At 40.1% G+C, this 12506-nt stretch overlaps 1 protein-coding gene across 1 annotated transcript in view; it reads right to left on the bottom strand.

Moving 5' to 3' along the window:
• The window catches only part of atrnl1a (attractin-like 1a), a 384066-nt gene that overhangs the window by 61362 nt on the left and 310198 nt on the right, over positions 1-12506 (bottom strand). The window contains exon 26 of the mRNA XM_085182462.1: positions 4419-4514. Coding sequence (XP_085038588.1) covers positions 4419-4514 — 96 coding nt within the window. The remainder of the gene's footprint in view (positions 1-4418; positions 4515-12506) is intronic.

Here is a 12506-nt window from a genome sequence, read left to right as displayed (position 1 = left end):
AGTTTCAGAACGACATGCTCTGACTAAGGTAAGTTGTGGTTTATCAGCAAAGCAAAGATGGCCTTTCTAATTGCAGGATGTTGCAGACTCGGTGAAACTAAACTGAAATCCAGCAAGTTAAAACAGGAAGGTTTAGATCTCACCTTTGTGAGGAATTCTAATGTCAGTGCTCAGGCAAGTATTTGCAAGGTTTTTTTTGAGTCTCCTGTAAAATCTGAGGATCTAAATCCATTTTATTGACCTTTTATTTAGTCAGCAGTAGTTTTCACTCATGCTTGGTTGCTTAACCCTTTAAGACCTACCATAGAACCAAGGCCGCCAGAGCTTACTTCCTTTTTTTACATGCTGTAGAGCCATTTTTGGGAGCATTTCAAGTTGCTATACATCAATACAACTGTTATAGCCCATATTTTAATAATATGTATGCATTAAGTCCATAGTAACGACATAAATTGCAAAAAAAGTGCAATAAACTACAAGAAATTTGAAAATCGTTTTTGTTTTTTTACATATATTTCTACTTGGAGAAATTTAAGAGGCTTATCCCTCAAAACTTTAAATACAAAAAAGTTGCAAAAAATAGTTTACAACAACAGGAAATTTATTTTGAGTGTCTTCATAGTTTTATTTTTGAGATACACCAATTTTTATATACTGCAGGAAAAACGAAAAACAATCCTATGATGCAAATTTGCAAAGAAAACAGCATGTGCATCAAAATAAACTATTTCCAGCAGTGCGATATGAGTTCTAAGCATCCCAGCAACTATTCAGAAAAGCATAAAGTCAAACATGACTTATAAAAACACCAGTATAGGCTTTTAAGTCCTACAAGTAAAAAAAAATACATTTTCCGCGAAAATGACGTCACTTCCGGTTTCGGGCAGGTCATGGCGGACATGCGATAGTTCGCGCTGATGGACGTAGGAAGTGTTACGAACAGCTGATCGGATCAGCAAAGCGTGTTTCTGGAATATTATGTTTTTGTTCCTGCAAGTGCTTTTTATGCAATATTTGCAAAGCTATATGTGGAAGGAAACCGTGACCGAGGACAAGCTGATGGCATACGATGTAAGTACAACTCCTCCGGTTTCATATGCAAAAAAAACGATTGCACTAGCTTACACGGTTCCGGTTCTACAAGGATTTAAAAATAGTTGTGTGCGCACTCCGACCGGCTTTAAAGGGTTAATGAAAAGTTGGAATGGACCAAATCGGCTGATCCCTCCATGCAGTGCCAAGCATGGAAAGTGAAAGTCAGTTTCTTTTTTTTTTTGTTTTTTTTGTTGTTGTTGTTTTTTGTTTTCTTCTTTTTTTTTTTTTTTTTTTTTGGGGGGGGGGTTTATTTTGTTTTGTTTTGTTTTATTTACCTATATACATATATATATACATATATATATTTATTTTTTTTCCTGTAATAATATCTGATTGATCTACATGGGAGAGTATGTATAATTATATCTATGGGTTCCCCTAACACTATTCATATATAATGTACATAATTACTATTATACACTTAATAGTTCTTTCACGGTTTTTTCAGTGCACTCTCTGAACACTTAGATGGCACACTTGTGCTTGGAGGCGACCTCAACCTTGGACTGAATGAAGAAATGGATAGGCTCAATACAGCAGGAACTCAGCGTAATTGGCAGTCCACAAATATAATCAAACAGTATATGAGCGACTTTGGTCTTTGCGATGCATGGCGCTCCCTTCACCCCACCAGTAAGGAATATACTTTTTTCTCACATGTTTATCACTCCTACTCTCGTCTGGATTATTTTTTGGTCAGCAGCTCACTGCTGAGCGACATTTCAGACATTGAGATTCATCCTATAGCTGTCAGCGATCATGCTCCTGTATCTCTAACACTAATGCACAAGAATAATACTATGCCAAGTAAAAACTGGAGATTTAATACATCACTGCTTAATGATGAAGACTTTATTAAATATTTTAAAAAAGAGTGGACTTCATATTTAGACTTTAATGACACTCCCGGAACATCAGCTTCTGTTTTATGGGAAGCAGGGAAAGCTGTGATGAGAGGTATAAACAACATGGAAACATCCCACCCTCCTGGACCAGAAGTGACAGTGGTGCCATACACATGAGTGGAGATCCTGTCACATTGGGCATTTTGGACGATTAACCGAAGTCATTAATTGCTCCAAATTTTCTATAAGATGCACTGCTGTTTATTTTGTGGTTACAGCAGCCTCACTGAACAGGACTGAAAATGTATTTTCTTGTTTACTTGCAAAAAAAAAATACTACAAGTGAGTGCATGAGGAGGTTTGTGCCTTTCCTTTGTGATCTGTATGTGAGACTCACTAAATATAAACAAAATGATGTACTTAATCTAAAAATATGTAACTGAATGAGAAAGATATTTCAACCAGAAAAAATCTTATGTTGTCTGGCAAATTATAAAAGAGAGTGGAGTAAAGGGTGTTTTTCACTTGAGCTCGTTTCAGCTCTCTTAAGTTCTCGGCTCATGCACAGGCCTGCATGTGTCCTGTGAACCACAATGAGTTTGATTAAAAAAACAACAACAACAACAACACAACAAATGGTAAGTCTTCAAACCTAGTGGGTTAAGTCAGCGTGCACACAAATTTTGCAGAACAAACCTGGCGTTCTACATTTTTATGACAAAGTTATGAGGTTAAAAGTGCAACACCAGAGTATATACAGGTGCTTCCTGGCACAAGAGAGGGATTAGGAGGTTGTTTGTGCATAATTTGAACTCTGTTCAGATCCACCACACACTGCTGCTATGGCTGGCATGTACCTTCTGTAGCTCTTTGTTTTCTAATGGCTACTTGAGAAACACACTCTGTCATTCTGTCTGAACTGTCAAAGGTCGATTATTGACTTGGCCATGCACTGTGCTTCAGGAAGGCTCTGTGTATTCCAAATAAAAACCTTAATCATGTCACACTGTCTTTTAACCCTTTAAGACCTACCATAGAACCAAGTCCGCCAGAGCTTATATTATATTTTTACATGCTGTGGAGCCATTTTTGGGAGCATTTCAAGTTGCTATACATCAATACAACCATTACAGCCTAAATTTTAATAATATGTATGCATTAAGTGCATAGTAATTACATAAATTGCAAAAAAGTGCAATAAACTACAAAAAAATTGAAAATCGTTTTTGTTTTTTTAACATATATTTCTAGTTAGAGAAATTTAAGAGGCTTATCCCTCAAAACTGTAAATACAAAAAAGTTGCACAAAATAGTTTCCCACCACAGGAAATTTATTTTGAGTGTCTTCATAGTTTTATTTTTGAAATACACCAATTTTTATATACTGCAGGGAAAACAAAAATAAATATTATAGTGCAAATTTGCAAAAAAGCAGCATATGCATCAAAATAAACTATTTCCAGCAGTGCAATATGAGTCCTAAGCATCCCAGAAACGACACAGAAAGTCATAAAGTCAAACATAACTTTTAAAAACACCAGTATAGGCTCATGAGGCCTTGATGGTAAAAAACCTACATTTCCGCGAAAATGACGTCACTTCCGGTTTCGGGCAGGTCATGGCGGACATGCGATAGTTCATGCTGATGGACGTAGGAAGTGTTATGAACAGCTGATCAGATCAGCAAAGCGTGTTTGTGGAATATTATGTTCTTGTTTCTGCAAGCGCTTTTTATGCAATGTTTGCAAAGCTACATGTGGAAGGAAACTGTGACTTAGGACAAGCTGATGGCATAAGATGTAAGTACAACTCCTCCGGTTTCATATGCAAAAAAAAATATTGCGCTAGCTCAAGTGGTTGCAGAGCTACCGGGATTTAAAAATAGTTACGCAAAAAGGAGCGTGCCGGCTCTGACCGGTTTTAAAGGGTTAAGCCCCTCCCTCTCACCAGACTTCCTGGTAGCTCTCGGAGCACTATCCCAATAGTTATGGCTTTGGTACAAGCGTTCTCAGTTATTGGGCCACCAGCAGGGATTACATGCCTAACTACATGGGAGATCATGGACTCCATCACTAATATCTGTTTTACACTTTTGTTAAAGGAACTTGATCGCTTACTACATGGACTCATGTGAACAGTTTACTTTGATAACCTGCTGATGCTGATGATGTGAGATAATTCCTATCACAGCTCTTCACAACTTGAGCCTGATATTCCAAGTTCAAAGGAAAAATCCAAATTGCAACACACAGACACAGTGTCTAGATCATGTTTTGCATCCACACATATCATTTGCACAACAGCAGCCATGACAGAAGGTCATCGGGCTAACAAGGTCATAACAGTATGAAGTCTGCTGATTTGCAAACACAACAAGTGTTAGACGTGTCTTTTATCCATTGCAATGCTAAGAATTCACCCACGTGTTCAAGTCTTCTTTGGTTTTGTATATTTCTGTGTTTGTGCCTTTGTTCTGACCTGTAGCAGCTCCTCTTGGTCATCACCAGCCTCCAGTGCTACAGTGACCGAGGCGAAGGGACGACTGGCCATCTGCTGTCGCTCTCTCATCAGCTGCTGTAGAGTGAGATGGGAAAAAAAAGAAAAGAGTTTTAATTTATTTATTTTCATGGATTTATTTCTGACAGATTACTGTGTCAGAACTCAAACACAGGTTGTTATTCTTTTACTGGATTTATCCTTGAGAAACTCTACAGGGAACAGCTGAAGGTTAAGTGCTTTGCTCAAGGGCATCCTAACAGTGCAAACTAAATGAGACTAAAGTGCTTCACAATTCACAAAAAACTCCCCAAAACCGATTAGGGTTGTTTGACAAAAGCAAACATGTTAAGGTGGTAAGAAAGAGAAGTAACAGGGCTAAGGAATAATACTGACAAAAAGGATATCGCTGGAAAGAAGGCCAGAAGTAACGAAGCAGTAAGAAAGAAGCAGGTAGATGAAGAAAAATGATAAAAAAGAAAGGATTATGAAAATATAGGTTTAGGAGGAATGGAGGGGGGCAGAGATCAAAGTAGATGCTTTCTAACACACAGGAGGAAGGCAACGATGAGTGGGGAAAAGCAGCTGGTGGGGGAATGGTGGGAGTCAGAGGGGAGGAGGAGGAGGGCAGGCAAACTTCATTAATGAGGAAATGTCGGATGAACAAAGGCAGACAGCGAGGCCTTCATCAGCATGAGGTCCAAACGCTGACCGAAAACACAAACAAAGATACAGCACAGCATTTAAATGAAGAGTGAAAAAGAAAGAGAAGAATCCTCCCACACAAAGTAAAACAACGACACGCACCATCATCAATAAAGCTAAGGAGTGCATCTACACCTGAAAATAACAACATGCTCACTGCATCTTCATCTCCCCTCTCCATCATTAGCTCGGTTTCCCAGCTCTTTCCAAATCAATACGGACATGTTAATGGGGTTTTGTTTCGACATTTAGCTCGGGGTTAGCCACCTGTTCTACACACAGAAGAACTCATTTCTAGCCAATTACATGCCAGGCAATAATCAGTATGTTTCTGGTCGTTTTGGCAGAAATTCTGCCTGATGCAGGCTGTGACATGTTAAGCAATGTTGGGAAGACAGAGGGAGTCGATCAAGTTTTTGGTCTCTAATGTGAATAACCTGAACATTGGAGGAGTTTGACTTAGCATGCAAAAACACTCACAGTAGGTCGAAGTAAAAAACAAAACAAAAACCACTTCACCACATCAGGATACGGTGAAGTGGTTTAAAATAGGGATGCACCGATACCGATACTGGTATCGGGTATCGGGGCCGATACTGTAAAATGTGTGCGTACTCATACTCGTAAAAGTTAACCGATACCATGAACCGATACTAACTTATTTCATTAATCAGAGGGTGGCTTGTCATTTCTGTTGTAGTTTGTTAGATTGGCCACTAGGGGGCCAATTATTATTTTATTTATTATTTATTTTATAATTTTTTTATATTTTATTATTTATTTAATAATAATTATTTTGTTTGTTTGTTTACAATATGGACACTCTGAAATAATTTAAAAGTTTATTTTATTCTCAAACCTAATTTGTATTTATTTTAGTCCAAACAGAAGTGTTTATTTATTATTAGCTCGAGACAGTGCCAATAGTTCAGTGATATTTTGTAAAATTACAATGTGGACACTCTGCAATAATTTAACAGAAGTGCTTATTTTTCACTTGAAATTTTTTTGTGGTCATTTTTATTAAGATTTTATTTTTTATTGGCGGGGAATATAATAAAACCTGTATTCCAATTAATTGTATTTGTGTGTGTGTGTGTGGTAGAAGTATCGTTTTTTGTACTCTGTATCGGCAAGTACTCAGATCGAAGTATCGGTATCGTATCGGTTTGAAAAAATTGGTATCGTTGCATCCCTAGTTTAAAACAGACTTTTCCTTATACTTCCTAACATTCCTAACAAAAGAAAAGAAAGACATTAGGAACAGAAGCACTGCAAGGATGTTAGAGAATATTTGAAATTGAAAGAAAAAGAAACAGATAACGAGGCATATCTCCAGCCCCCGCCCGCCTTGTGACCTTGAATTGGACAAGCAAAAGAAAATAGATGGATGGCGATAAAGAAAAAATGAAATGAAAAGAGCAAAACCAATAAAAGAAGCCCAAAGCACAGCACTAGATTAAGAAAGAGAAAAATAAAAACAAATTAATAAGAAAAGGCAAGAACAGGACAGGAAAAGGAGAAAAGGAAAGAGAAAAAAGTGTAAACCCTTCCTAAATATCAATGGCTTCTACACTCTGCTACACTTCTCTAAACTGAAGCAGCTCTCGTGCTGCCGTGTCTTCTCCTGTTGATGAGAAAAGGCTGCACACTGACATTAACTGGCTGTCAGGTGTTGTGCTAGCGCGCCGCCGGCTGCTCGATTGCCGGTGTCAGACTCTTTAAGCATGACTGAATAGTACACCTGTAGCTACATCAGCACAGTCAGGTGCTCCGGCGGCGGCAAGCGCTCTGCTAGCACGCTGCCATGCCCGCTAATGTGATGTCTTTCCTTGTTAGCTGTCACCGCTGTGGGAATGCTGCTCACATGACAGCCGAGTGCTTGCTAGCATCGCTGTTAGCCTCCTGCAGATGTCAGTTTAGATTTGTAAAAGACTAGCTGAGTAGGTGTGTGTGAGAGGAAGGGTGTCTGTGTACTGGAAGCTGTGGATGAGGTAAGAGATCCCCTTTAAGCCTTTTTAAACCTTTATGAGTGCGTCAGGATTTGTTATACTGCTGTATAGGCAGGATAGGTGGCAGGGGGAAAAAATAGGTCCAAAACTACTGAAAATAGGGTCCAGAGGTGCATCTGTTAGACACAGAGGCATTTGTTAATCACCCTGATTAAGTTTTTTAAAAAAGGATTTATTTTAAAAATGTAGTGTGACAGACCTGTGATCAGCACCAGGCCTTTCAGATTGCATATTAACGCCCTTGAAAAACTATTCATAAGTAACACTGAATGTGAAGGTCACTACTATACATGCAAATGTGCCTCTAGTCTATACTGTCTGGAGTAACTGAACCTAAGTGGGCGACGCTGTTGGTAAGTAATGAAATGTCAGCCATATTTCTGGATTTCGTCCGTCACGCTTTAGTGTTGATTTCCTTTTTGTTTTCAGAATTTAATAATAATGGATTGCATTTATATAGCGCTTTACAATTCCACTATTCATTCACTCTCTGGTGGAGGCAGCTACAGTTGTAGACACAGCTGCCCTGGGGCAGACTGACAGAGGCGAGGCTGCCATATCGCGCCATCGGCCCCTCTGGCCAACACCAATAGGCGGTAGGAGAAGCGTCTTGCCCAAGGACACAACGACCGAGACTGTCCGAGCCGGGGCTCGAACCGCCAACCTTCCGATTTCAAGACGAACTGCCAACTCTTGAGCCACAATCAAACAGTATCCATGTGCAGTTTACCATTATGCAAATCTTGAGAGCTTGAAAAAAGACAATTTCTTCTTTAGGTTTGCAAAGATGTTTCATTTCTCATCCAAGTGGCTTCTGACTGAAAGTCTTCACAGACCTTTATGCAAACTTATTAAGCTTATTAAGCTTATTCAGCTTCCAGACTCCCAGTACACCAAAACTAATATATCAGATAAGAAGAACCACCGTCTGGCCAATTAGGATGTCAGTGTGGTGAATAAGCTCTGCATTGCTTCTGTTTTATATATTAGCCTAGCAATCCTAGCTTTGGTTGATGGTTCACTAACCATCCAAAACTTTGCTGCTATTTCATTTATCCATCTTTGTTTAAAGCTTGAAAAACAAAATCATATGCTGTATGCTGAACGCATCCTAATAAATTCTCTTTCCATTGATATTATTACTTTTTGTAACATCAGAGTTTCTACCACTTCTTATTCTTAGCTGTGCTGGTATTGGAAAATTCGGGCCTGAAAATTCCTAATTAATTCATCCTTAACTGGATCCCTTAACATTTCTTTAAATTTCCAAAATTAAGGCTGTTTGGTTTAGTTTAGACAAGGATTACGGTGTGAAGAAGACATCAGACTAGGGCCGGGCGATATGACCCAAAATCCATATCTCGATATTTTTTAGCTGGATGGCGATATAAGACATATATCTCGATATTTGTTTAAAGCCATAAAGTAAGAACAAAAAGAGAGTTCTTAGTCAAAGCTGTGTCCCAGATGTCACACAGGCACTTTTATTAACATACAGCGTAGATGTACATGAAAAAAACTACTCAAAAATAAATTATGAGCATTTATTAAATAATAATGCTCCATAAATAAAAGAAAACTATGTTGTTTTTGTGCATAACAAATAGCTCACAATTGTGCAGTCAAAATGTAAACTAAAAGACGCAGAGCATAATAACAAAGACAGATTTCACAGCTGCTCTGTTCCCAACTTCTACTGTGTGACTGACAGCCTGGAGTTTGAAATCCGCTTCATAACCACGTTTCTTAACAGGTGCCATTTATGGTCCTTATACACACACACACACACACAATACGGTAATATTACATTGAAGCACAGTACGTATTACTACGCGAGGCTCCTCGGTAGCCGTAACGCTCCGACAATCCACCAACCGGTGCAGCACCGTAGCTTAGCAAAGTCGAACTAAAACATTTTTTGACAGATTGCTGAGCGTGGTGTACCACATAAAATCGGTTTGCGGTCATCAAGCACAACCAGAATTCATACAAAAGGCGCACTATCAACTTTTGAGAGAATGAAAGGATTTTAGGCTGTGCAGCACCTGTGGGCTGCATGGCGTTAGCGTGGCTAGCTTGTTAGCGTGGCTAGCTTGTTAGCGTGGCTAGCTCGTTAGCGTGGTTAGCTCGTTAACACGTTGATGCCGTCCAGCCCCACGCACGGGGCGATGCGCAGTAACTCGTTAACGGAGATTTGCCGTGTCCATCTTGTAGCTGCCTGCAGGTGAAGCGATAGGGGAGTTGCGTAAAGACAAAAGTGGACGAAAGAGAGGCAAACTTGTGGCTCCACAACTATAATTATAACGTAACATAGACTATATGGATATAAAGGATATTATCACATCTTATATCTCGTATAAAAACATATCGATATTTTTTAAAAAACTCGATATATCGCCCAGCCCTACATCAGACCATTAAACAAAGTCTCCTTCCTGATAGCTTTTACCGCAGTACGGTAGCTGAGCTGTTTATACACCGTTTGCGTGCACCCATGTGCGAGCTTGTGTCATGTGAGGTGTTCTCTCAGCTCTTTATTCCCTAAAGCTGTTGCTCCTCTGTTAGTGAGATTAGACAAACTGGTCAAGGTGAGCCGGGTCACATCTGCGTGTGTGAGCGCTGCAACCTGATAAATGAGTCTAGACAGTGGAATTATGTTTAGACATTAAAAAGTGGGTTTAATATTCATGTCTGGGGTAAGTTTTCAAGTGTATTGACGATGCAAGTGTGTACTGCGTGTACGTGGCACCTCCAAACGTCTTTATAAATACAAAGAAAAATACAAATATACATTTTGGTCAGAAAAAGACCACTTGTCTATGTCTGTGTGTGAGTGCTTGTGCATGTTTCGAGTTTAATGCCCTCTTTGACAAGTCCTTGAGCAGGCAACAAGGACAAGACAGCGGCCATCTCCTCTGTCTGCCCGTCGGACTGTAAATCAGCCATAAAACAGCTAATTAACTCTGCTGTGCTGTAAACAAGCAGTGCCACACCACACACCACCGAGATGACATAAGAGGGCGGAGAGCAAAGAAAGCCTATCCGAGTATGTGTTTAAGTTACAGTTAGAAATATTATCCAATTTTCCTGCAAGGGCTTTAGCTGGGTACCTGAAATCCCAAACTAAATCAGAGGAAGACACAAAGCTGATATTTTTCAGGTAATACTGGCACTGGGCCATTTTTTACTCCATATCAAATATGTTTGTGTTTAGTTAGCCGTGAGTGGCAGGACAAAATCCACACATTTATTCATCCAGCCATCTGAGTTGGACAGACAGACGCATAAACAGCCAAGAGAAAAAATGCGACAATGAAGCCAATCACATGCTGAATTATGTTTCACAGAACACCGCTCAACCGTAGTAGCACCTGCAAGCTCAAACTGCCAGTCCTGTTAGGCTGGAAATATCTGTGTGATGTGATGTTTGTTGATTTCAGATCTACTCCTGTCTAATGATGGGTTTCATAGCACCACAAGTGTCCCTCTTCTACTGCGGCAGCAATTAAACTTCACACCAGCTCTGTGAGGGCACAGCTATAGAAAGGTTAGTAAACCCATCCATGTATGTGGGTGTTTGCATGATTGTAGGTCTTTGTTGGGGGGGTGTAATACAACACCAAGCACTCAGTAACCATCAGCCCCTAATTGGTGGCACTACAAAAATAAAACCAGCACGCGTTTGTCAGTGTACACGCAAAGCTAATGAAAATCCACAAACTCCAAGAGAGACCAGTGACATACAAAGGCAGACAACCTGACACTTTAACAAGGAAAAAGGGGAAGGTGGGAATACAAACATAATAGGAACTGACGACCAGGAATATAAGCACATGAGAAATGAGACAGGTGAGAAAAAATGGGGTGGACAGGAAGCAAAACAAATATAGGGAGTCACAGGAAGGTGACTTATATGAATGAAAACTGTAATAACACCTGCAAATCATCGGACGCAAACAACCGCTGTTCAAAATGACCAATGCGGCTATCCAGTCTTTGGCAGATTATCGGCTCACTCGGTTTGATAAACCGGCCAGTCCAGCTAGACGTTTTTTAGTGATTGTTTCCTGTCCGTTATTTCCCCCGCTTCCCCAGCGCGCCTCAGATTTTATCTCATGTGCACCAACCCCCTTAGACAGACACCACTTATTTCCTGTCAGCTTGGACCACCACTCACCTTCTGGCTATTGGCATTCTTTTCCGCTCCTCGCTCACCACCTGCCCATCCACCATCAGCCTCTTCTCGGACCAAGGTCTCTCCTACTACCTCCAAGGATCTCATTATTATTTCGTGTACCAGCTACCTGACACATTCTCCCTGGTTACTCTGCCCCGTCTAACTGCCCTCACCTGTTTCGCAGATTTGCCCAACCCCTTGCTGCCTGTCTCTGCTCCTCTGACCAGCCTCGAGTTAGGAAGACTCTTGTGTTTTCTTAAGATTTGCACTTTTATCAAGACTCATGTCTGTGCTCTCACTCACTTTAATTACCAGTGCTTGCTGTAGGTTATGTCATGTAAATACTTTCCTGATTTCAACTACTTCTTGCCTTTTTTCTTTCTGTATTGTCTGGATTCTGTTGGCTGTTATGAAGGGATTTCTCTTCACCATAGAAATGATGGAGCGATTATCCACCATTGTTGCCTTTCATGGATATCCAGGTCTTTTTGCATTGCTGAGTTCATCAGTGTTTTCTTTCTTTCTCAGGATGTACCAAACTGTAGATTTTGACACTCCTAATATTGTAGTAATTTCTTGGATGAGTTTTTTTCTGGATGGCTTAAGGATGGCTTGTTTCACCTGCATGGAGAGCTCCTTTGACCGCATTTTGTCTGTTCACACTGTGAGATTATTATATTAACTTATGCCACGTTATAACCCTAATTAAAGATTAAAAATCATTATGTAGTTTTAGGTTGCATTTAACTCCTGACAACTATTAGATATATTAGACTGATTTGTATTACATTATACTGCTGATTTATAAGAAATACTGTTTTTGGAGAATCGTGGCCTTATTTGTCTGATTAGAAAAGAACAGAACATACTGCACAGGAAGCCAAGGTCAAAACTTAGGCTCACCGAGAGAGAAAGAATGTGGATGTTTAGGTTTTATGACTTTGGAGGGGGGCTGACGCTATAAGAACGTGAGAAACTGTCCGACACTCTGGTGGACACCCTCCTGTACACATCTCCCGTCTGGACGTTTATGGTCGAAGTGTTGTAGGGCAGTGGTCCCCAACCCCCGGGCCTCGGACTGGTACCGGTCCGTGAGTCGTTTGTTACCGGGCCGCGAGAGTTGAGGCTCAGGTGTGAAATGTATGGTTTTAAGGGTTTTTATCGGTTTTCAGCGTT

Source organism: Neolamprologus multifasciatus, chromosome 13 (genome assembly GCF_963576455.1).
Source record: "Neolamprologus multifasciatus chromosome 13, fNeoMul1.2, whole genome shotgun sequence".
NCBI classification, from domain to species: domain Eukaryota; kingdom Metazoa; phylum Chordata; class Actinopteri; order Cichliformes; family Cichlidae; genus Neolamprologus; species Neolamprologus multifasciatus.
Note: the sequence above shows the minus strand (reverse complement) of the source record. Positions and strands in the feature narration are given on the sequence as shown.